The 22,594-nt window shown below is 41.0% G+C and overlaps 3 protein-coding genes across 3 annotated transcripts; 2 read left to right on the plus strand and 1 right to left on the minus strand.

Moving 5' to 3' along the window:
* Positions 1-567: 567 nt before the first annotated feature.
* On the plus strand, positions 568-4,519 carry agxtb (alanine--glyoxylate and serine--pyruvate aminotransferase b). Its single transcript, XM_071925143.2, has 11 exons — positions 568-837; positions 1,228-1,420; positions 1,566-1,630; positions 1,827-1,927; positions 2,027-2,097; positions 2,204-2,288; positions 2,405-2,503; positions 2,908-2,977; positions 3,366-3,461; positions 3,859-3,987; positions 4,412-4,519. Exons 1-11 carry the CDS (start codon positions 568-570, stop codon positions 4,517-4,519), a joined length of 1,287 nt encoding a protein of 428 aa, XP_071781244.1.
* A 511-nt stretch (positions 4,520-5,030) lies between these two features.
* On the plus strand, positions 5,031-8,371 carry thap4 (THAP domain containing 4). Its single transcript, XM_071925094.2, has 5 exons — positions 5,031-5,171; positions 5,655-5,808; positions 6,636-6,745; positions 6,893-6,996; positions 7,227-8,371. The coding sequence occupies exons 1-5, from the start codon at positions 5,147-5,149 to the stop codon at positions 7,341-7,343; spliced, it is 510 nt and encodes a 169-aa protein (XP_071781195.1). The 5' UTR covers positions 5,031-5,146; the 3' UTR covers positions 7,344-8,371.
* Positions 8,372-8,392: 21 nt separating this feature from the next.
* On the minus strand, positions 8,393-22,594 carry bokb (BCL2 family apoptosis regulator BOK b). The gene is made up of 6 exons (XM_071925092.2): positions 22,566-22,594; positions 16,657-16,912; positions 15,721-16,061; positions 13,872-14,000; positions 10,417-10,580; positions 8,393-9,796 (listed from the first exon to the last, which is right to left on the minus strand). The coding sequence occupies exons 3-6, from the start codon at positions 15,941-15,943 to the stop codon at positions 9,671-9,673; spliced, it is 642 nt and encodes a 213-aa protein (XP_071781193.1). The 5' UTR covers positions 15,944-16,061; positions 16,657-16,912; positions 22,566-22,594; the 3' UTR covers positions 8,393-9,670.

A 22,594-nucleotide genomic window follows, 5' to 3' on the forward strand; every position in this document is an offset into this window, starting at 1 on the left:
CTCAGTCCAGGTGGATTTCCATATGACAAAAGTACCAATATGCATTAATGAGCCTATAGGTCCCCAGGCAAGACAAGATTTGAATTAAAATCGTGGAAATTGTTTAAGAACCAAAGATTAGATACTGATAACATCAAATGACTTCACATAATTTGTGTTATTTGCCCATTAGAAATTCCCCTATAGTCAGATTGTGCCACTCCAGTCCTTTAGCCTGCCCCAACTGGGAATAAGGCCGTGATAACCATATGCTTTCAGTGATTATCAGTCTATTTGCTATTTTTAAGCTTAATTAAACAATCTTAAAGGGTTAGTGCTATTATTAATAGTTAACCGAAAATATACTATTAAAAAACACACTCCTTTTGCTAAGCCTTTTGAGTCATCACGGGCCTCCTATTGCCCAGCCTGAAATCAAGTGAGTGACGCACGCCCCGTGGCCAAGAGGTCAAAGACCTGTTTGTTTTAAATCTTCAACCAAAACCTCACGGTCAGAGTCAGTCCCTCCGTCTGTCGGTGTTAATCTCACTCAGTGCAGCAGGCTTCCCAGGCACGAGGACCCCAGCCATGCAGCGGGCTTTGTTTAGCAGGGGCGCGCTGGTCGCTCAGACAGCAGCGGCCCTCGAGAGCCTCCTGGCCCCGAGGAGCGCGCCTCTGTTGCAGCGCCTGGATCGCTCCATGTCCTCCCTGACCGTCCCGCCGCCGGCCTGCATGCTCCGGCCGCTCGAAGCACCTCTCCGTTACCTGTTCGGACCGGGACCCTCCAACGTTCCTCCACGCGTTTTAGCTGCAGGCGGCAGACCAATAATTGGTCACCTGCACCCAGAAATGTATGAGGTAACTGTTGCCTCATTTCGTTTGAGAGTTGACTAACATCTTCAAATGATTTTTTTGTGAATAGCTATATGCAATTTGGGGTTTTATTAGGCTAAATTCACATTCTATTCAAGTTTGTTGTGGAACACCAGCCGTTCATTGGTGGCCAGCATCGCAGCTTTCTGTCAAAAATAACTTGCTGGCATTTTTCTTATTTTTAATTACAAATGGAACAAATAGACTTTCTTCCTAATTGCGTGGGATCCAAAACTGTATGTGATTAATAAAACCGTTGCGCAAAGGCACCGTTGTAGACATCTGACACCCATTGAACTCACTCAGACTTATGGATGACTACACCTGATAAATTAGCCCAAATAGTTGTTTTACTCATCCATTTGTGGTTTTCAGATAATGAATGACATCAAGAGAGGGATCCAGTACGCCATGCAGACGGAGAACAACATGACTATATCCATGAGCGGCTCCGGGCACGCTGCTATGGAGTGTGCGGTGTTCAACACGGTGGAGCCTGGAGAGAGCGTGCTCGTTGCCATCAACGGAATCTGGGGAGAGCGCGTAGCAGAAATTGCGGAAAGAATGGGTACGTCTTTACGCGCGCACTCGTTGGGTCTCCAAAAAGGATAAATAAGTAAATACATTGTATAATGACTAAGCAATAACAGTTACTTTGATTGTGGATTTTTTTGTACAGTATTAAAATGTTATGTTTTTTATCTTTATTTTAGGCGCCAATGTACATACAATGGTAAAAACACCAGGAGGATATTTTACCAATAGCGAAATTGAACAGGTAGGCATAATGTCTCTCAAACATCCTGTATACCTGGCTGAACTATTTTAACCCAGTCTTCCTCTGTTTGTTAAGTAAATATTCACCGATACACATTAATTTCTCACAACACTGTGTATGTCAATAATAACAACACACATCAACAAGATTAAAGTCCATCTGCATATATAACGGACTCTCCTCTCTCTGTTTGCAGGCAATAGCAAAACACAAGCCTGTCCTGTTTTTCCTCACACATGGAGAGTCCTCTGCTGGCCTCTGTCACCCAGTCGATGGCATTGGAGACATTTGCCAAAAGTGAGGCACCTCTCTGTCTCAAACTTGACAGTGTGTAAGTCTGTCATATTTCACACTGCTAATGAAATAACTTTTTTTCTCTAATTCTCTGCCACTCAGACATAACTGCCTCTTCCTGGTTGACACAGTTGCATCACTGGGGGCAGCGCCAATTTTCATGGACAAGCAAAGTAAGGCAATGATAAAATAATAAAAACTACCTGCTACCATGCGCTTGCATGTCAGTGTGTGTGTGTGTGTGTGTTTGATTTTATGTGTCTCTTATTGTCCTACCAGATATCGACATCCTGTACAGTGGTTCTCAGAAGGCTCTGAATGCTCCTCCTGGCACAGCACCCATTTCCTTCAGTGACAGAGCATGGTAAGGAGGGCCCCTAATTTGTGTGCATGTGTTGGGGGACGGCAACTGCATAAAAATTGAGAATAGAAAGATATAAAAGCAAACCATTGTCTTTCTCTCTCTGTTATCCCACACAGCCACAAGATGTTTAACAGGAAAACAAAACCAGTATCCTACCTCTTTGACATGACACATTTGTCCAACTACTGGGGTTGTGATGGCAAACCAGCCAGAGTGTAAGTCCACCAAGCATAGCCTAAACTTAACCTACACATGTCAATAGATAAAACCATAATTTCAAGCAAATATTAGTTTAGAGATCAGTGTTGGAGTACCAACTGATTCTTGGCAATTGAATGAGGTAAAAGTGTGCATCCTTATTCCCCTCATGCACACATGAATCTTAATTTAACTGGGGCTGTGAATGGTGGAGATGATCATCTTTTTTTTCTTTTCTTTTTTTCTCAAATCTAGCAATCTGAGGAAAGCAATTTCAGAAATTTGGGCGTCAATGTCATGGGTGGGGGATTAAAATCAGTCTGCAATGCCAGTGTGCAAAGAAACACCAAAATTGGATATTTACAGTTTTGGTATAGCGAAGAACAATACTGTAATTAATAAAGTGTCCTCTGGGCTTTAGATACCACCACACAGGCCCTGTGTCTGGATTCTTCGCCCTGAGAGAGAGTCTGGCCATTCTTGCTGAGAAGGTAAAGGGACACCACCACTTTTTGCATTTACTTTATGCTAGAAAGAGCACATTTTCCATAATTAGTTTTCCATAACTTTGTCATGGTTAGTCTGAAAACCTTTTACCATTTGAAATCCATTACCAATCCTTCTTTCTGCCAGCCTTTTGTCCAGAAGGTTTTGGTATCAACACTGTCTTTATTTTGCAGTTGGGAGTTTTGTAATTTTGCCATACCATACCAATTTTCCATACAAATTTAGAGCACATACTACATACTGTATGATACACAGTATATAGCAGCAGAGTGTCGACTGCAAAGCAGGCCCCGCTCTCTGCTGGTGAGTGCTCAAGGTCACATGGTGGCAGCGTGTCATCACTGACCTTCTCCAATCTCTGTCTCCCTCTAGGGGCTGGAGCAGTCCTGGAAGCAGCACAAAGAGGTGGCGGCCTACCTGTACAGGGGACTGGAGGACTTGGGTCTCAAGCTCTTCCTCCAAGATAAGGTGAGGCGCAGACACACAACAACAAAACATGCTGTGTAACTGGAGTATCCTGTTGGCATAACAGGCTATTAGCTATATGCACCTGCAGCATTGTGGGTATGAATCTCATGACTTTTGTTGCATGCAATTCCCTCTTTTTTTGTCTCTTTCCTGTCATTTTCATCTGGATTCTTTCTAATAAAGCCGACATGCCATTTAAAAAAGAGCAATAAAGATCTTAATCCTTAATCTTGTGACCATCTTATATATTCAGCAAGAAACAATACAAAATGGACAAATGACACAGGACCATACATAATAATACTATTGTCCCAAATATATGTTTAACCAATATTAGAGGCTTGTATCATATCTCTCAGGCATAAACTTGCCCTTGACTATGTGTGGTGTCCTGCAGGATCTGAGGCTTCCCTCTGTCACCACCATTGCCATCCCTGACGGCTATGACTGGAGGGAGATGCTGGCATACATGATGAAGCACCATCAAATGGAGATGACAGGGGGCCTCGGCCCCTCCATCGGCATGGTGAGTTGCTGCTGTTTTTCACAAGGGAAATGGATTGAATAATTTGTCTTTACACGGGGAGTAACATCCATCTTCATTCCCACTCAAATTATTAACAGCTGAAAATAAACTAATGGAACAAAGACAGTCATAATACTAAAATGGGCTTTTTTTGGGAGCCCATCTCCAGATACCTAAGATTTTGTCTGCCTAACATTTGGGCCTACATTCATACCAAATTACCACCTATACACATTGTCATTATGTTGCCTCTCTGTCCTGTTATTCTGTCTGTATGTTTAATGACAAACAAGTTACAACAAGAGTAACACCGTCGACTTCGTACTAACACAACTGGCTGAATCACCCTGTTGAGTCATTCTTGTTAGCTGCACACTCAGCTCCACACAGTTCTGACGTATTTCTCATCACTTTTTTTCATTAGGTGATGCGAATTGGCTTGATGGGATACAACTGCGAGAAGGCTAATGCTGACATGGCACTGCATGCCCTGGCAGACGCTCTCAAGAACTGCAAAAAGAGCAAAGCATAAGGAATAAGATTCCTACGCCAGTGACCCAGTCCTCATTCATTCATTTAGGGAAAAATCTAAATGCAGTTTCCCACAAGACACCTGGAGTACTGCAGAACTATCAGGGATTCAGACGATGGATCATCGCTGCTTTTAACCACAGAGATTTTACGCAAAAATGTAACAAAAAAAATAAACAAAAAGAAATGATACATGTCAAACACAGGCCAAGCTTTTCCTTGTATAAGTAGGTGCTTTTGAAAGGAAAGAGCAGGGCATCATTGTCCACAGAATGCTAAGTAGCCTAATACAGATGTCAATAAAATGTGCATTATTTTATCAAACACCTGTCTTGCCTCATTGTGTGGGTAACAGCAAGAAATGACTCCAGAAATGGACGGCGATACAGTCAGCAGTAAATGTCTTCAGGGTTTTCCGAGGTCATTTTACGTAGCTGTGGTGCTGCACTAGCCGCACTACATTTCCCAAGATTCCTTGGTGTGGCGTGGGCCGTCAATATAAGGGCTCCGGAGTGAGAATAACACTGTCGCAGTTTGATATGCATTTTATTTGGTCGTGTTATTTCACCGCCTTTTTATCTTATCTTTGCGCCTGATTTTGTAACTTACTCCACAGTTTCCTTCATTAATGGCGTGCCCGTTTCATCAGTCAGGTAATGTTTTTATTTTTAACTGGGTCGGAGAGATCGTGAAACAGTGTAATAATTGTGTGAGCCGTAAATAACGGTGGTGCGTGACCTTAATTCCGTGTGCAGTTGATTTATGGTATAGGCCTGTCCTGTAAACAACTTCCTAAACCTCTTATGCTCACATTTCGACTACCAGCTGCGAGTGGAAAGGAAGAAAAGTGTCCATTCAAAAAAGTCTGTGACTAGGCCTATTTCTATAGCTAATTCTCCCTTACACTAAACCTAATCTAGAAACCTATAGTTGGCTATTAGGGAATTTTAGAGGCATGCTGTGTAATGTAATGGCGAATTCTTATTTAATAGAGGTATAGGATGTTGCTTTGATTAACCAGAGACCAAATTGTTTGTATGCTATGCCCTCTTGTGCATGTTGAAGAGAAGTGTCCTTATATAGACTGTGTGTGTGTGTGTGTGTGTGTGTGTGTGTGTGTGTGTGTGTGTGTTCAGTGGAGTTGAACCCGGGCCTCCTGCCTCTGGACTGGCTCCTGGGAACCTGGGAGTCAGATGAACCCGGGGAGGGCTCCTTCCCCTCCATAAACCCTTTCCGCTACACAGAGACTCTGCACTTCAGCCATGTGGGGCAGCCGGTCATCAACTTCATGTGGGTTTCACTTGACAGGAGGAATGAAACTGCAAAAGCTGAGGAAAGAAAGACAGAAATATGTTCACATTAGCAAATATCAATTGAACTACAATCGTTGCAATATCAGTTAGTTTCTCAAGGGGAATTTTTGCTGTAACTTTCTCATATCAGAAGGTATTTGGACTTATCCTTTCTCTGGGCACATAGGGCCTTTATACCTGTCCAATCTGTACCATTGTAATATATAAGATGGTGGGGTCACAGAATCCCTCCCTTCTTCCAGCAGTATGCCCACCTCTGCAGCTACCATTAGACCAATTCAGTTTACTTCAATTCAATTTTAATGTCAGTCCACTTTGCACAAGGGTAGAGTAGAACAAAAACAAAACAGTGCAAGAACAGAAAATACTAGACAAAACAGTGCTACAAAACCAAATAATGCAATCCAATATTACTACATTAAAGTGATTGATGTAAGTATTACAGTATTGATGCATCACAGGAAATAAGGTTTAGAGTGACTTGTGCATCACATAGATGCTGCTGGTAGGGGGCAATGTTCAGCTAAGTTCACCATGGTGTGTTTGAGAATCCTGTTATGCGTTGTGGCATGGGGGAGAGGAGCTGTTCCTGAGTCAGTTGGTGCTGGACTGAATGCTGTGGTACCATGATACCGTTGTCCAGACAGTAAGGGAGAAAATCGTTAATAGTTGGGGTTGGTGTAGGTTTCTATCTGCTGTGATATGCTAACAAAAATAAGGCAAAGTTGGCATTGTCATTTAGAAACACTGGTTGGTATGCTTAAGCAGTCCTCAGCTGATTCCTCATTGATATTGTGTTCGCAGGTTTAATGCATTCCATGCTGCGAATAAGAAGCCGCTGCACAGAGAGTGTGGCTTCATTAGACTGCAGCCAGGAACCAACAGAGTGGCATTCATCATTGCACAGAACTCAGGTAGTAACACTCACATCACCAGTCATAACCAGAGAAATATAGAATGACATGTGACACATAAGTATCAAATACCTTCTATTTCTATTACTCAGTTACTCTCTTATGCACACACACACATTTTGAATCCCAGTGTATCTCCTTGTGCAGGTCTGGTGGAGATAGAGGAAGGAGAGCTGGCAGGACAGCAGCTGAACCTGCACAGCCACGCTCTGGCCAGAACCTCCTTCGCCAAGGAGCCACACGTACAGCAGGTCAGCCTGTGATTCTGTCATCCAGCATGATGCGCTTAATGTGAATGTGAATAAATTGACACATTTTGCTATTAATGAATCATCAAATCTGTGCTTCGTCGGTGTAAGTCCACAAAACATCGACAGAAAGTTTCCAGCGAGGTGTCAAGTTATTAACAAGCTTTAAGTTTTATGCTGCAGTTTTACCTGCTCTGTGCCGGTGACCTCGCCTGCTCTTTTCCTCCTTTCAGATTTCTAGAGTGTTCCAGCTCCGACCAGATGGGAAGCTGGAGCAGACAGTTTCCATGGCAACAGACGACCAGCCACTGATGCAGCACTTGCACATCACCTACCATCGGTCATCTTGACCCAACAGACGGGCAGCCCTTAGATGCATACAAAGATCTTGGCTTCTAATTGTATATGTTGCCAAAAATAAGTGCACTGATCAATAATCGCTTGTCAGGTCGGTTGATCGTATAAATTACTCAAACATTAAAGATTCATGCAGGCTTGCTGATCTGACAGCATGTCTGTTCTAATTAAGATAATTTACATCAAACTTAACCAACAAAATGAATAATAAATAGTACAGTGCATTACATACAATAGTAAATGAGAGTCGTTATCAATCTGGAGCATTTGCTTGAACATGACTGAAGTGTCTTGCTGGCATTGTTTGGACACTAGAGTCAGACGTACAAAGACCGCAGCTTTACGTCATTATCTATCATACAATACAAAGCATCCAAACAGCTGTATTTGCTCTTGCCAGTTTGGAAAAAAGTGGCAAATGTAAAGCTTATGTTGCACTAAGAGACGGGCTGATGTTCCAGTCAAGTTCAAAAATCTATCTCAGATAGCAAGGTTTCATATTGTTTTGACCAAGTTAGTATACTGAATGGTCTTGGTTATGATGTAATATAGCCATAAAGTCTGTAAAACACACTGGATTGATTTGTTGATTGATTGTTTGATTTATTTATGTTGATAAACATAGTTAATATATTTAATCTTTGAGCTGTAAAGCTTATAAAGCACTAATGTTCATTATAATGCCCTCATATCTTTAACTTCATTGCACTATAAGATGGAAAGCTAACTGCTCTACCTCTGGAGTCAATGCATCGATGCTTTTTGCATTATAGGCCCATTGCATCGAGTGTTTGGTTCTTTTCCCACCTGCCTAGTTGTTACACTGTTCTTGAATATTGATTTTCTCTACTTAGGTCATCTTTGTTTACTGCATCCTGTAACTCTTTTCACCAACTGAACAGTGGTCAGCTGAGTTGCTTGGTTACCATTTTATTTTTGAATTTTTCCCCAAAGGAAAATTCTATTCTATTCTATCATGCTCAAGCTGCCTGACTGTCAGATCTGAGGAATAAAATAAAGAATCAACGGCAATGGGTGTGGATCATGTTAAAAGTTTATTTTGGAGTTTTAAAAAAAAATGTTCACACACACAAACATATAATTTAACACTGTGAAAGTTACAACCAACAGGCATACTATACATTCAATCATTCTGATGAGAGCCATTGTTGTGGCTCTCTGTATACTGCAACGGCTCTGATTATTAAGATCATAAATAAACTATTTACAGATTAAAAAGGAAGTTAATATCAAAATATGCAACATCATCACATATGCAGCATTCCTCCACCCTTAAGGTCTTTGGCCATGTGCAATCTCTGAATGAGAGCCTGATGTTCCCAAACCTGGGCGCAATGAGACTCACCCAAACATGTAATCGTCAATCACATCTCCAAAATTTAAGCAGGCGATTTTCAGTAGGACACAATATTTTGGCTCATATTTCGGAAGAGAAGTTCCGTGTGCTGTAGCAGAGCACAAAAGTGAAAATCAAACCCATGAAGTGTAACCAGCTGATGCCACCTGATATCGCTCTTAGGTGTAAACTCCCTCCTGAGTTGAAATACCTCTGCTTTTGCCAACTGAGATCAATCCTTTTCAGACTGATAAGACAGAACGTGTTTGACTTCTGTGGTCGTGTGGAGGGTGAACACAGAGGTCACGCAGTTCCATCCGGGCCGAGGACACAGTGCTGAACGCAAAGTGCCGGCCAGTAACATTCAATCACAATCAAGCGTGTAGAAAACCCAGCGAGCTGTTCAGACCCAGAACATCAGCTTTCATTATGAAAATGGTATTTATCTTAATCTCTCCTTTAGGTAGATTTTTCCCTGATCTGTTTGAGACAAATTTAGCTTCGGACTTTGTCTTTGTCTCAAGAGTATGGACAGCTTCCATTCACCCCTGGAAAGCTGAAGAGCATAATACATTACAGTTACAACACTGGATAAGACTGGCTTACTGCATTGGTTAAAGCAGTGTACTGTATGTGTATAAGAAGTGGAGTGACACAAACTTACTCCTATGCAAAAAGAGATTAAGCCATATATTATATGCTTTTAAATATGACTGTGACTACTCTTTGGATGAAGGGTAATCACTGTTACAGATGTATTTGACACCAAGATAACACACATTTGATGCTGATGGAACACTTGTTGATGGCCACTCAGCAGCAGACTGGTATTTGCCGGTTGGCTCAATCCACATCAGTCGAGCCGTCCATCTCCACTCGATCCGTTACCGTCAAGCGTGAGATTTCAAATCTCATATAAAACTATGACTTTGATGACGACTCCTGTGCTGTCTGTCTTGCCGTTCACTGTTCCTTCATGACGTAGACATATACTGTGGTTAGAAAGTACTTCAAGGACTCTATGGCAGAGGACATCCAGTGGTGTTCAGGGGTGAGATCCTTCTTCACCACACATTTTGTGATTTCCCCCTGGAGAAAGGAAACAGAGGGATGTATTTAATACTGGTAGTTTCCCACTAGAGTTTGTTCAAGTAATAACTGACACATTTACAGGCCACATTCATTCCAAATATGGCTGATTTGCACTTATAAAATAAACCATTGCCTTATGTGAATCAACCATATCAAATGCAATTTAATGTAATTGTGTCTTTTAACCAACAGAGGGCCATTTAAACAAGTCCTACCCCAGTAGAGCTTTCCATCAGATCAAGAGGCTTCTATAGTAAGAGGACAATACTGAGAGCCACAGCTGGGCCTGCCTAAGATAACTGCAATCAGCTTTCATCAAACTAGTCTCTAACCCTGACTGTGAGAGTTTATGAAACTGAACTGGGCTCTAATCCAAAGGCAAGATGACACAATTGGCCATCTAGGTACAGTGCCATTTTAATCCCCATAGAAACCAAAAGAAACCAGAGCGTTTCCCCCTCCCTTGTTGTCTTGAATGTCGTCTTGTTTGATTTTCATTCAGTTTTTGGCTAAAACATCTCTCAATAACATTAAATCAAAAGGGAAATGATACATGAGAAACCTTTTATCATGGACTGAAAGTATCATGATTAGCAGCATATGCAGCGGTCACTTACCCATCCTCCCCGTCTCTTCAGCCAGGGAACCAGGAACTTGCGGACAAACTGGCCCAGACTGTCCACTAAGATGTGTACTGTGGCTGGCTGGCCATGTCTGACACAATCCACTGCAAGAGCCCCGGCTACTGCATACATGGACACCACCTTCCCCCATGTTATACCTGCAGAGAGAGGAAGACAGCGAGAAAGAATTGATGTTCATCATTAATGTATTGCTGAAGTTTACAAAACATGATATGGTTAAGCTTCAGTAATTCAAGCTGATAATTTTGTTTCTGTCTTACAGTCTCAGGGCAGCAGTGTGATAAGTGCAAGGGTGGAAATAACTAATTACAATTACTCTGGTTACTGTAATTGAGTAGCTTTTTGAGTATTTTTTTTAAATCAGTAAAAAAATGTTTACTTAAGTATGTTTTGACTGAATTATTGTATGTTGCTACATTTTAAATCACATCACATCCATTACAGAGTTCAGATTTTGTGGCTCTTCATAAGCATCAGAAACTGGCTGGTCGCAAACTGGCCAAATGTGGAGCTTTTCGCAGTGAACGGCCAGTCAGTTGACAAGAGCAATCTGTCTTTACTTTATTTTGTAAAAATGTTTTCCCCAAGAATCTAGTTTGAACTCTGTCCTCTTGTCCTTTTAGAATTGCATGGAAAAGATCACATCTAACAATGTTCTCTTTTCTAAAAAGTAACTCAGTAACTTGAGATACTTTATACTTAAGTATATTTTTACACCAGTACTTTTACTTCTACTTAAGTAAGATTCCAACAAAGTAACAGTACTTCTACTTGAGCAGGATATTTTGGTACTGTTTCCACCCCTGGATAAGTGAGACGGGAAACCACGATTTAACCGGACGACTTGGGGTTCAAACCCCTGTGTTGGTAAGCATCTCCCCGGCTGAAGTGTCCTTGAGCAAGACCTAACCCTAACCCTACCAGCAGCAAGGTTTCTGTTCTGCAGCTGACCATTAATACATATCTTCTCTATGGTTTCTGTTCCACTTACTCGCCGTGCTACATGTCTCGTGGCCTGACACAAAGTATGTAGGGCAGACCGTGGACCTTGCACTGAAATAAACTGTAAATACCAGGTTTGAGTCAACAAACCTGGTGCATTTGTGTTAATGTAGCTGATAAGATGTTTTGCATGTTTTACATGACAGTAGTAAATTAAACTGGGTGAGACTGAGTCAAGAGAGTGCCTCGGTTTAGATTGCTTTGCATATCGCGTTCTGCGCTCTGAGGCAATTAAGTGTCATAAAGTTGCAAAGAAGGGAACCTACTTTTTCCTCTTTTCTGTGTAAACCCATCACATCGAGAGAAGAGCCGACCTCAAAAACAATAAAGTCTGATAATTAAGGACATCCTGCCATTTCCAAGTACTGTTTCCAGGGCAGCTGGGATTGTTATGATGACTGTTAGTGATGCAACGCAAGGCCTAATGGCATTAGCCTCCTTTAGGGCAGCTTGCATTGTGAGTTCTGTTTGCTGGCACTGACCCCGGCCAGGAGGGGACAGAGCTGTGGGCAAGCTTAAACGAGATAACTGTCCATGGAAGCAGCCAGATCACGACACGTCTCACTCCCTACTGAGAAGCGGGCCGAGAATAGAGACAAGATTGTCAGGGATAAAGCAAGAGAAGAGGAGGGAGGAATGAGAAAGAGCAGAAGTGGGAGGCAGACTAAGATGAATGAGGAGAGGCGAGCAATTATGATTTTTTTGAGACGAACCGCAGTTCAGATAACCATTAATCCCTTTCCAATAAGTATGTGATTATGATACATAATGTAGTTGGATTCACTGGACATATCGTGTGCAGAATCATTCCCATATAAGGAAACTCTTAAGTTCAGAGACCTAAGGGCATGTCACTATTATTTGCTGTCTCTAAATTAATGTTTGGCTCAAGCGCTTGGAGGCACGATAAGGAATCACAATGCCTTATAGGTAGTTTTGAAACTATTTTAGACGGAAGGAAAAACAAGCTCACATGAATAACAGTATTTTTCTATTTATATCCAGTCTTCAACCCTCGCATCCCAGAAGGCTGGGGGCGGCCTGGGTTCAACAGTTTGTTATCCTTCAGAAGGAATCCCACGCTGTTCCAAAAATGAGCCACTCGTGACGTCAAAACAGGCACAAGTTAGGCCAGAACACAAGCATGAAAATTATAAAAAGAAAGTCTCTTTTTTTTCCTGGGACTGCGCCAAATTTTAGCTCTTGTTCTTCATACTCCAGGCCATTTAATCTATCCCAAAGGCTCATAACATATAGTTATTCATGTGTCAGCTGGATACTGCTAGAGGTGGTGTAGAAAGTCCACATAAGTGCCAGACACTATGTGACAGAGACTGAAATTTATTCCAAACAACTCCAAGATGTCCAATGCTCAAATCTGAACGCATCTCTCCTGCTACAGAACAGACGGCATAAAGGATCCTGTTCAGACCAGACAGGCATAACTGCAGGCCAGACAGATATAAAAGGACAGAGCATTATCAGCACATATGTGCTCAAATTATTCTATCAGCTATTGTAGATAACAATAAATCAAGGAAGAAAAGTATTATTTGTAATGCAACTATATAGAAACAAAGATGTTTGTGATCCAAATGTAAATCACAAGCCATCAGTACATGCTTGAATCATTAATTTCCAGTGACCATTATGAGGAAGTCACAGCACATAAAGTCTACAGTATATTTCCAACTAGCTGATAAAATGGTAATTTTACTCTAAATATAGATATTGCATCAAAAAATCTAGTGTTGCTTGGGCCATACTATGACTCTGTGTTGTAAATTCTCAGGCCTACAATTCAAAACAGAAAGCAGAGACAGAAAATATTTTTGGTTTGATGGTGCAAGACTATAAAACAGCACACTATAAAACAGAAATAACCACAATAGAAAACTTGTTGACACATAACCAAACATCCTTTCTGTACAAAAGACTAATGTCATCAAATAATGATATATTGCTCCCCAAAATGGAGATTGTCCATACTTTTTGAGTAAATCCATCCCCCAAAATTGGAAACGAATCAATGCAATCTGGTCAGGAAATGTGAGCGTCTAAATTAAGTATCTCTGGATAGAAGAGATGAACGAGGAGCAATTATGCCTTTTAGATGAAGGATTCTCTGTTATAACTATATCAACACTTCACCTACGTATGAGTCACACCCACACACTATTAATGAATGTGTCTACTAGCCTGCCAAACGGAAGTGATGGAAAAATACTGACGCACGCCTGTTACTGCATAATCACTGCTCTCATCAGTGATGTGCAACGCCGTTAAAGTGTAAATCTCTACCTGGGCCAGCAGATCTCCTTTGGCAGATGGCTAGACGTTTAGTTTCCAGCAAGGCAGACCTTAGTTAGCATTCAGTCTGTTACATCAACGCCACAAACACCTTGTACTTCAGAACAGCTGTATACCTGTTGAGAAGATCTCTGTTGCCACGGCAATGAAGGCATCCGATACCATATTCTCCATGGCAACAGAAATGTTGAGCTGCCGTGCCACGTTCCTGTACAAACTCGGCTGCATACACTCCAACTCATCACCTAGGTAACAGCAAGAGAGCACAGAAAGACAAAAAAAAGTTTAAAAAAAGACAGTTATGAAGACGACAGTTCTTCTGAATGAGTGAGGGGAAAACCTAAAATACAGATGGCAGTCCAGCAAGGCTGAACCCAAAGTACAGATTCAATCTAAATCAGTCATTTAAATGCTCAGGGTTAAGCAAACTATACATAATCCAACCTAATAATAAATGCTAACTTGTGAATTGAAAATGTCCATATTCTAATCTGGTGGTGGAGGCACTCAGAAATCACTATATTAAAGTAAGATTACTCGCCCACCCCAAATAGCCTACATGCATGGAAACACACACACACACACACACACACACACACACACACTTCTCATTCACTAATACCCATTCTAAAACTCTGCCATTTACCTCTCTGCTGATAGCTCTTAAGACCAAGCTGAGCACTCAAGCTGCTGTCTCAAGTCAAGTCCTACTTAAACAAGAACCCAGACAGAAGAGCCGGGGTCAAGCAGTTCTCACACTCAAAGGCAAAGCCCTTAGCTTGTAACCAGCACGGCTTGTAAAATTGCTTGTAAAATTGATATAAGCCTCAATGTGAAAATCATTCTTGATTCTGGTCTGAATTTTGAGAATCAAGTCTCAAGGGTTGTTCAGTCTGGTTTCTTTCATTTGAGAAGTATGAATTGAGCATTGTAACTCTGTTTTGGTGTCTCGATCATAAGGCTTTCCCTTGTCTATAGTTCAATGAAGCAGCTAGGCTTTTAACTAGAATCAGGCAGAGAGATCATAAAATTCCCATAACAATAACAGTCACCTTACACTGGCTTCCAGTTGAAGTCAGGTTTTATACTTTTGTTGATTACTTTTAAAGCAATAAATGGCCTGTCCCCAGCTTACATTACAGAGTATTTCATTCCCCATGCACAGAATTGAAGTCTTAAATATACTATACATATAGTATATAGCTCTGTTGCAATCAGAGATCCAAAATTTAGGCCCACCCTGCCTGAGGAAATACAATTAGCAAACTCTGTATCTTCTTGTAAAAAAAACTGAAAACTTATTTTTCTTAACTTGCATTTAACTGATGACTTGTTTTGTACTGATTATTCTGTAGTAACATTATAGATGTTTGTAGGGAATCCAACATTGTTTCTGAAGTTTGCCTCGTTTGCCCTAATGAGCTACTGCTGAGTCAGCAGTGTAAGAGTGTACTTCCCTTTATTATAGCAAATCATTTGTTTCCTTCCTTTTATTTTAAAGTATGTTTTTAACTTTGAGCTATGAAGCGCTATACAGATATAGATACATGCAAATGATAATGGAGCGCTGGCCCTATAATACACCTGTGGCACTTGTTTAAATGATAAATGGGGACAATGAAAAAGTGATAAAAGGAAGAGGATATACTGCAATGGCGCAAATAAATCTTACTTGAGCCATCCCTGTCCTGAATGTATGAGAGAAACTATAGTGCACAAAGTCAGGTGCAAAGTACACAAGGAAATGACGACCATGTGTGTATGTGTGTGCTTGGTGCTATAAGATGTCGCCCCTTGTGTGACCCAGCATCCCTGATATGGATCCAATAACTCAAGATGCAAACGCTGCTTCTTCACCTCCCTTATTTCATTCATTTTGAAGTTCACTAGTATAAACCTGGTTTTGCGAGACACTGTAAAACTGCTCTTTGATGTTCACTTGATCGTCATTCAGGCTCTTCTTACCAAGGCAGAGCAGCACCAGCGACACCTCAGAGAGTGCTGCGTTTGAGGCAGGCAGGTTGAGTTCAGATTTGGACCATCCCAGCCCGTTCTGGTTCAGTCTGGAGAGGATGTAGTCTCTGCACAGCGCTTTGGACTGGGACACCAGCTCTTTCTCAGTCACAGTGCGGTCAAACACGTCCAGGACCTCTGCAGCAAACACGGAAGACCGCCGAAGCACCTCCATGCTCCCCTGCAGGGGATCTGGGACAGGGAGCGCCTGACCTCTTCTGATCAGCCGTGTCTCAGTATGTCCTCTCTTGTTCTCAGCAGGACCAACATCAACAGTGAAGACAATCTGCTGACTGTGAGGAAGAAGAACACAAACAGCCACAGAAAATGGGTTAGATTTAAAAGGCATGACTTCAATCCTCATTTGATCTCCAAATGTTGCTGCCTGTTTCATATTCAGGAGCAATACACACACAATACTTTCAATCAGCATACAAATCTGGCTGGTGTAGAAAAAAAAAAAAAAGCAAGCAACTTGTGTGATTATATTAATAATCATGGCAAATATGGCCATTCCTGCACACTTTTTTTTTTTTTTACACTTACAGAGAAGGTAGGTGGGTGTGAAGGAACATTCAAAATTAAAATCAGACCAGAAACTTACATAAGAATATGTTGGAGGCGTTATTGTTGTGAGTCACATGGTGTGATAGTCAAGATATTGCTACATCTCTTGGATTATGCAACATCAAGCCCAGACAACACATGACAGGGAAATATTATGATACGAGGAGAGCAACAGCCCTTCATCAATACTCAAGGCAACATGCATAAACCATTGGATTTTTCAGTGCAATCTTGTGTGACATGGGCCTATAATATGAAAACAATATTCTATTGATTATCAATTTAGGGTGTAAGCCGACGCTAAGAACAAACCACACTTACCTTCAACATTTTACGCAGATGTCCGCGCTTCTGATGGTAGAAATAATCCGACTTTTGCAAAAAATACTATTCAGACAACCTTTCAAATCAACTCACTGTCTTGTTTCCCCACACGAAAGCAGCCGGACTGTCAGAGCAAATGGCCTGTCTGCTCTGAAAACCAAGCCCGGGCAATTAAGAAACCCAGTGGATAAAGTTATCCCGAATGTCTCCGGTCTCGTTTCACAGGAAAGCTCACAGTCGACCCGCTTGTTTCCTAGGAAAGCAAACGCATGGGAGAGTGACAGAGATGAGAATCGCAGTTGGAGGACGCCTGCCTGTTGCTCCACCCTCCCATTAGTGCTCACTGGGTGCGTTGGTTTTTATGGTCAAGAAAATCCCCGTAGGGTGGATTCGTCGCCTTCTCCAAGCCACTCCAACAAGCAAAACCCAATTACGGCGAACACTGTTAGGCAAATCAAGCGCTTCCAGATTTTCATTCACAACTATCAGTGCCCCCCACCGTTTTTTTTTAATAGGCCTAGATTAAATCTGTTGTTGATCACAAAAGTAAAAAATTTACCAATAATGTATAGACTAAGTAGGCTTCCCTTACGGAATCACTACGATATAATATTCCTATAGGGACTTATCGTAGACCTATGTAGACCATGTGGTAAACTCAATATTGTGACCTTATCAGATTTATGGTATTTTATCTCTTATATCTATAATATTCAGACAGAGACTTATTTTTACTGTGATATTTCTATAGTATCATAAAGGATTAGTTCTTTTTCATTGGGGTATTTCTGTCCACTCCTTTGTGCTGCAAGCTTAATTTTAATTCACTGCAGTGATAACAGACTTAAACGGACATCTCATGATCTTGCAAGTGAAAAATGTACCTGCCAATAGCCTATAACTCAGCGCACCTGTGGCCCTGCTGCTAAAGTTTATATAACGGTGACTTGCTGAGGCCGAAAGTGGCGCACTTTTAATCCCATGAGAGCGGATAGAAATAGACCTAGATGTCCTACTCTGGACGCAGAGCACCGGCTGCACGTTTGTATCCGCTGAACACATTGTTTTTTAATACTGCAGGATTTTTATTGGTCTCTTCAGCGATGTCCAGTTTCTGAAATGTAGTAGCTACCACATATGCGAGACGAGGCCCTGGTGAGCAGGTAAAAAAGTCTATATGATGTATAGACTTTTTTACCTGCTCACCAGGGCCTCGTCTCGCCTGGAGCAACATGTAGCCTATTTCTCTGGATTTACACTACATATATCCAACAGTGAGAAGTTAATGTTTTTAGTTTAATGTGTGTAGCCTACATGTGACATTTCACACACAATAAACAATCTAATAATTCATTTTCTGACACTCCACCAATACATCAAATAGGCTATGATTGGTAATGGATCCTTCACAGTGACCTTTATCATGAAAAATCAGTCAGAACAAACTAGTGAAACTGCTAACATTTTTTTTTTATTATTTTATTTTTAAATTATGTTTTATTCAAGCAGATTGTGGCTATTAATGCCATTTTGTAAGGTATAGGCCTAGTGTCAAACTATTTGGCCTTGTGTTTCACAAAACAAAGAAAACAAGGTCAGTCAAGGGGGGAAGAGTGATATAAACACTGAGATGCATGGTTTGATTTGGGTTGAGGAAAGGAAACACACACACACACACACACACACACACGCACACACACACACACACACACACACACACACACACACACACACACACACACACATGTTGAATAAAGGAAAACGTACACACAGTTGTTTATACATTTGACAAGGAGGGTGTGGTAATGAATTACTCCAAACTGAAATTCTCGCAAATCAGATGCTTACCGTGAACGTGTGTGTGTGCGTGTGTGTGTGTGTGTGTGTGTGTGTGTGTGTGTGTGTGTGTGTGTGTGTGTCCAGCCAATCAACTGGAGCACTACACTGTCGTATTACCTTCATCAAGACATTAGAAACACTACAAAATGCTGCTGACCAACAATTATTTGATCGCACTGATCACTTTGGAATTGAAAATATAGTAAAACATAATCATGATTTGTAACACGCACACGTTTTTATCATATTGAACTCCCTACTCTGCCTAACCTAGACGATGCACATGGCATGGCTATCATAATAGCCTTAAAATAATGACTGAATATCAACGTAAATCAACTATTCTGCATTTTGCTCAAAAACAACACGTAGTGCAGAAATTATTACAAAGTTAATGGAGAAAAGGACTCGACTTTAGTATTTATTTCAAATTAATCTAGTAAATGTATTGCAGGTAGCCTGACCGGCCGCTGGATGTCGCTGTTATTCATTTGTATTGTCAGAAGCCTAAATAGATAACAACACCTAGAGGCGACACCTGGAGGCCGTTTACTGTAGTATTGCAGCGTTCGTTTTCTTCAGACAAACAGCCGACGTTACAAACAAGACAATAATTAAGTAGTCACAAAATGAAATCGTTTTTTCACACATAATTCACAGGTAAAACTGTGAGACTGTGTTCCCATCTACTTCCTGTGGCTCTGGCAGGAACTCACAACAGCGCCACTTCAGCACAGTGGCCAAAAGCAAAACTACATCCTTAATAAGAAAGGAGAAGTGAAGAGTTGAGGTGTAACTGACTTTTCTGAGGTGATGTGACAATTTCTTCAAGACTGGTTTCTCTCCCGGGACAGGCTCAGCCACACCCATAACAATACTTCAAAATACAACAATAGAACACAATAGTTTGCAATTGGTGTTCACGATTACTTAGCTTGAGTTTATTTTTACCATCATTGTTATGATTATTATAATTACATTGATAAAGCGTATTCACTCAAAAGATGGAAAAGCAAATAACATGCAATACAAAATGCTATAATGTTTATTGATGACTCCACTGACAATCTTGAGTTTTTAAGATTAATACTGGCACATTGTCTGTTGTATTCCCCGTAGTCTGACGCTGCCACAGCAGCTGCGTCTCCACAAGCTTTCCTGGGCCAGTATTAGAGGAAGAGCCTCTTCTTCTTGACCAAATATATTTCAATATATGTGGTCTTATTGTAGGGTGTGGGAGGCTGTTAGGGTCAGTTCACATCCTTGGCACCAAGGCAGCATAATCACTGTCCACCTGAAGATCTTTTCCTCCCATCATGCAACGCATAGCAGTTCTTTTGGAGTCTGTCCATCAACTGTAATCCCAGACAAAGAGGAGTCTGTTTTGATTGGCCTACTGTTTACTACTCAGGGTCTAAAATGGAGGGAGAGGTTTTCAACAATGAGAGGGAGAACGAGTGAGAGAGTGGGAGGGAGGGTATCAATTATGTGAGCTAACATTTCAATCAACTGAATCCAAAAGAGAGTTTGGTGGGCTCTCTTCTTTTACCATTGCATCTTGTGCCAAAGGAGGGTGAAACAGGCTGTTATGAACTGATGTGAGGGAGGGAGGGGCCTGCAATCATGAATGTTAATGAGCCTCAGCAGAAATGAAAGCCAGGTAACAGGCAACTGACCTTTGCTGAAGTACAGGCAAAATTCCCTTTAGTGACAGTGTCCCCATTTTCTACTGAGAGCTTAATCATTGTCAAACACTTATATTTGCATGTAGCCAGGTCTTGGAAATACAAGTAAAGGTTGAGTGGGCAGCACCATAGTAGAATGCAACCATATAAATTGATGATGTGTCTGTTGTCGTATTATTGAAACTTTTTTAAATAATGACCATGGTCTTTAATGTGCTTGTACATGATGCTATAAGATGTTGACACTTCTGTGATATAGCATCCCCTATATAGAGATCCAGTAACTCAGACTTCCTTCTCCACCTCCCTTGAAATTGAACTAATCAACATATGAGCTGAATTTCAGAGGAATCAGCTGTTTATTAAAGTAGTATTTCATTTAATAATGCAGCAGATTCAGGGAGAGAGAGAAAAAGAGAGAAAGAGAGATTTGGTTTACCTGAGAGCTAACTCCCTCCATGATGTCTTCAGACTGCAGCAGGTTACTGGAAGACTACAGCTGGCAGGAGAATGGCACAGAACTGCTGGTGTGTCTCTGCAGCTGCAAGAGTGAACACACTCTGCTTTGAGAGGACCAGGCAGGACACAGCGTGCCTCCATTTACTGCAGGCCAAACCACTGTCCTGTATCCTCAATGCACACCTGGCTGCAACCCTGGATTTCCCGTAAAACACAGCAGGCAACACAATGACAGGATGTTTCAGTGTGCCATGGGTGCCATCATGGCATGCTGCCCTACGAAGGCAAACAGCAGTCGTCGTGTGTTTGAAACATTCAAGGTCCTGAGGAGGGTTTAGTTTCCATATCAACAAAGATTATACCCAGAAATTCTCCTAAACAATATACCATCCACCCATGTACCATCAATACTTTAGTCAGGGCAGAAATAAACTTTGATTTGTCTTTCACAGCTGTGCAGTTACTGCTTTATGGGTCTTATAGTTGGTTAGTTTTCTGTCACCCAGTAAGCTGCTGAGGATCCAGAGAGGCACAGCTGCCCCCCGTTGGGTGTCTGTATACTACGACAATTTATCATAGGATTACTATAGTTCTTTTTCGTGGGATGATCCATTCCTATTCACAGCCCACCACAGCACCACTCTGCTTGGCATCCAGCAGGATTCAGTGGGGAAAAGCATGAACAAATGGTGAACAGACACACCTTGACAAACATAATACACGCTGTTTAGTTACTGCGAAAGTTCACCCCTTCTGGCTAATAACTGGAGATCAAGCCAATACTTTGTTTTACTCTGCAACTCTGGCGCCAGTTCAGACATTGAACCTCAGGAGGTGATTGTGTCATAACCCGTGCATCATTTTGTCAACTTGCTGGAAGTTTCCCTGTGACGTGTTTTTTTTTTTTTGTCCTTTGGAGCAATTACTACCTGTTAAGAAGCAGTGGAAAGAGTAGTGATGTATTTTATTGTTAAATTGAAGTATTGTTGCTGAAGGTTCACGCCACTCAGAGTTAGCCTGTAGGCCTACTTATAAGCTCAGGTGAAAGAGAGTGGTTTACTGAAAATAATCATGTTCAATAATCATCTTAGACATGACCATAGATAGTGAGAATAAACATCATTGAGATTATGTTTAATCCTCCCACAAATTAACAGATTACCTGTTTTTGGCATAATTTGGTGGGTCATTATCAGACCTAAATTGGGGAATATAGTCTCTTTCTAAAATCCAAAAACTAGTATCAATTCATTATCAATTGTGATGTTAAGTCCAGAATTATACTTATTGTAAATGTCAAGAGTCTAAATAAAATGTACGTAAAAGTAGGAGTGAATTATTCAAAGAGATTCAAAGAGATAAAAGTACAATCTATTAAAACTACTCAGTGGAGTTACCCAAAAAATCTTCTCAACTACTCTACAGTAGAAGCAATGATTTTTTTTCCCCATCTCGGGTGGTAATGGACAGGGTGTGAAGCTTGATGTTTCAGTAATTAGCATTTTAGTACTTTCTTCAGTGATTCTTTTAAAATGAAAACAAGAAGGAAAACCTCGCCCTGTTTAGACAATCAGGTGTCAGAGTTCAGGTGAGCAGCCCCCATACTGTTTCTAAACTGTCAGCTCCAATGCATGTCATACATGTGTCTTGTTATGTTGTCTTGTTTAATGTGTCTTTTATATGGAGCAACTGTATGCAGCATTGTGCCCGAGACAAATTTCCCTTCTGGGACAATAAAGTATATTCTATTCTATTCTATTCTATTCTATTCTATTCTATTCTATATATGTCAGTTAAATAAAATTAAAAAAAGACAGGCAATGCTAACACTTTTTTACAGTTTTGTAGTTAGTTATGATGTTGACATTCATGCAATGAATGAAAATACTGCAATGTTGACATATTCAAATTCCATAGACTTACCCATTTTTCTTGCCATTTCACCAACTAGG

Source organism: Centroberyx gerrardi, chromosome 13 (genome assembly GCF_048128805.1).
Source record: "Centroberyx gerrardi isolate f3 chromosome 13, fCenGer3.hap1.cur.20231027, whole genome shotgun sequence".
Classification (NCBI taxonomy): Eukaryota; Metazoa; Chordata; class Actinopteri; order Beryciformes; family Berycidae; genus Centroberyx; species Centroberyx gerrardi.

Bases quoted from the DNA above. Each gene is read 5' to 3' on its own strand.
- agxtb (XM_071925143.2), top strand. From the start codon at position 568: ATGCAGCGGGCTTTGTTTAGCAGGGGCGCGCTGGTCGCTCAGACAGCA. The intron at 1,631-1,826 runs GTAGGCATAATG...CTCTGTTTGCAG, and splicing joins CCAATAGCGAAATTGAACAG to GCAATAGCAAAACACAAGCC. The intron at 3,462-3,858 runs GTGAGGCGCAGA...GGTGTCCTGCAG, and splicing joins AGCTCTTCCTCCAAGATAAG to GATCTGAGGCTTCCCTCTGT.
- thap4 (XM_071925094.2), top strand. From the start codon at position 5,147: ATGGCGTGCCCGTTTCATCAGTCAG. The intron at 5,172-5,654 runs GTAATGTTTTTA...GTGTGTGTTCAG, and splicing joins GTGCCCGTTTCATCAGTCAG to TGGAGTTGAACCCGGGCCTC. The intron at 6,746-6,892 runs GTAGTAACACTC...CTCCTTGTGCAG, and splicing joins CATCATTGCACAGAACTCAG to GTCTGGTGGAGATAGAGGAA.
- bokb (XM_071925092.2), bottom strand. From the start codon at position 15,943: ATGGAGGTGCTTCGGCGGTCTTCCGTGTTTGCTGCAGAGGTCCTGGAC. The intron at 10,581-13,871 runs GTATACAGCTGT...CTCTCTCTGCAG, and splicing joins AACAGAGATCTTCTCAACAG to GTATAACATGGGGGAAGGTG. The intron at 9,797-10,416 runs GTAAGTGACCGC...TCCTTTCTCCAG, and splicing joins TGAAGAGACGGGGAGGATGG to GGGGAAATCACAAAATGTGT.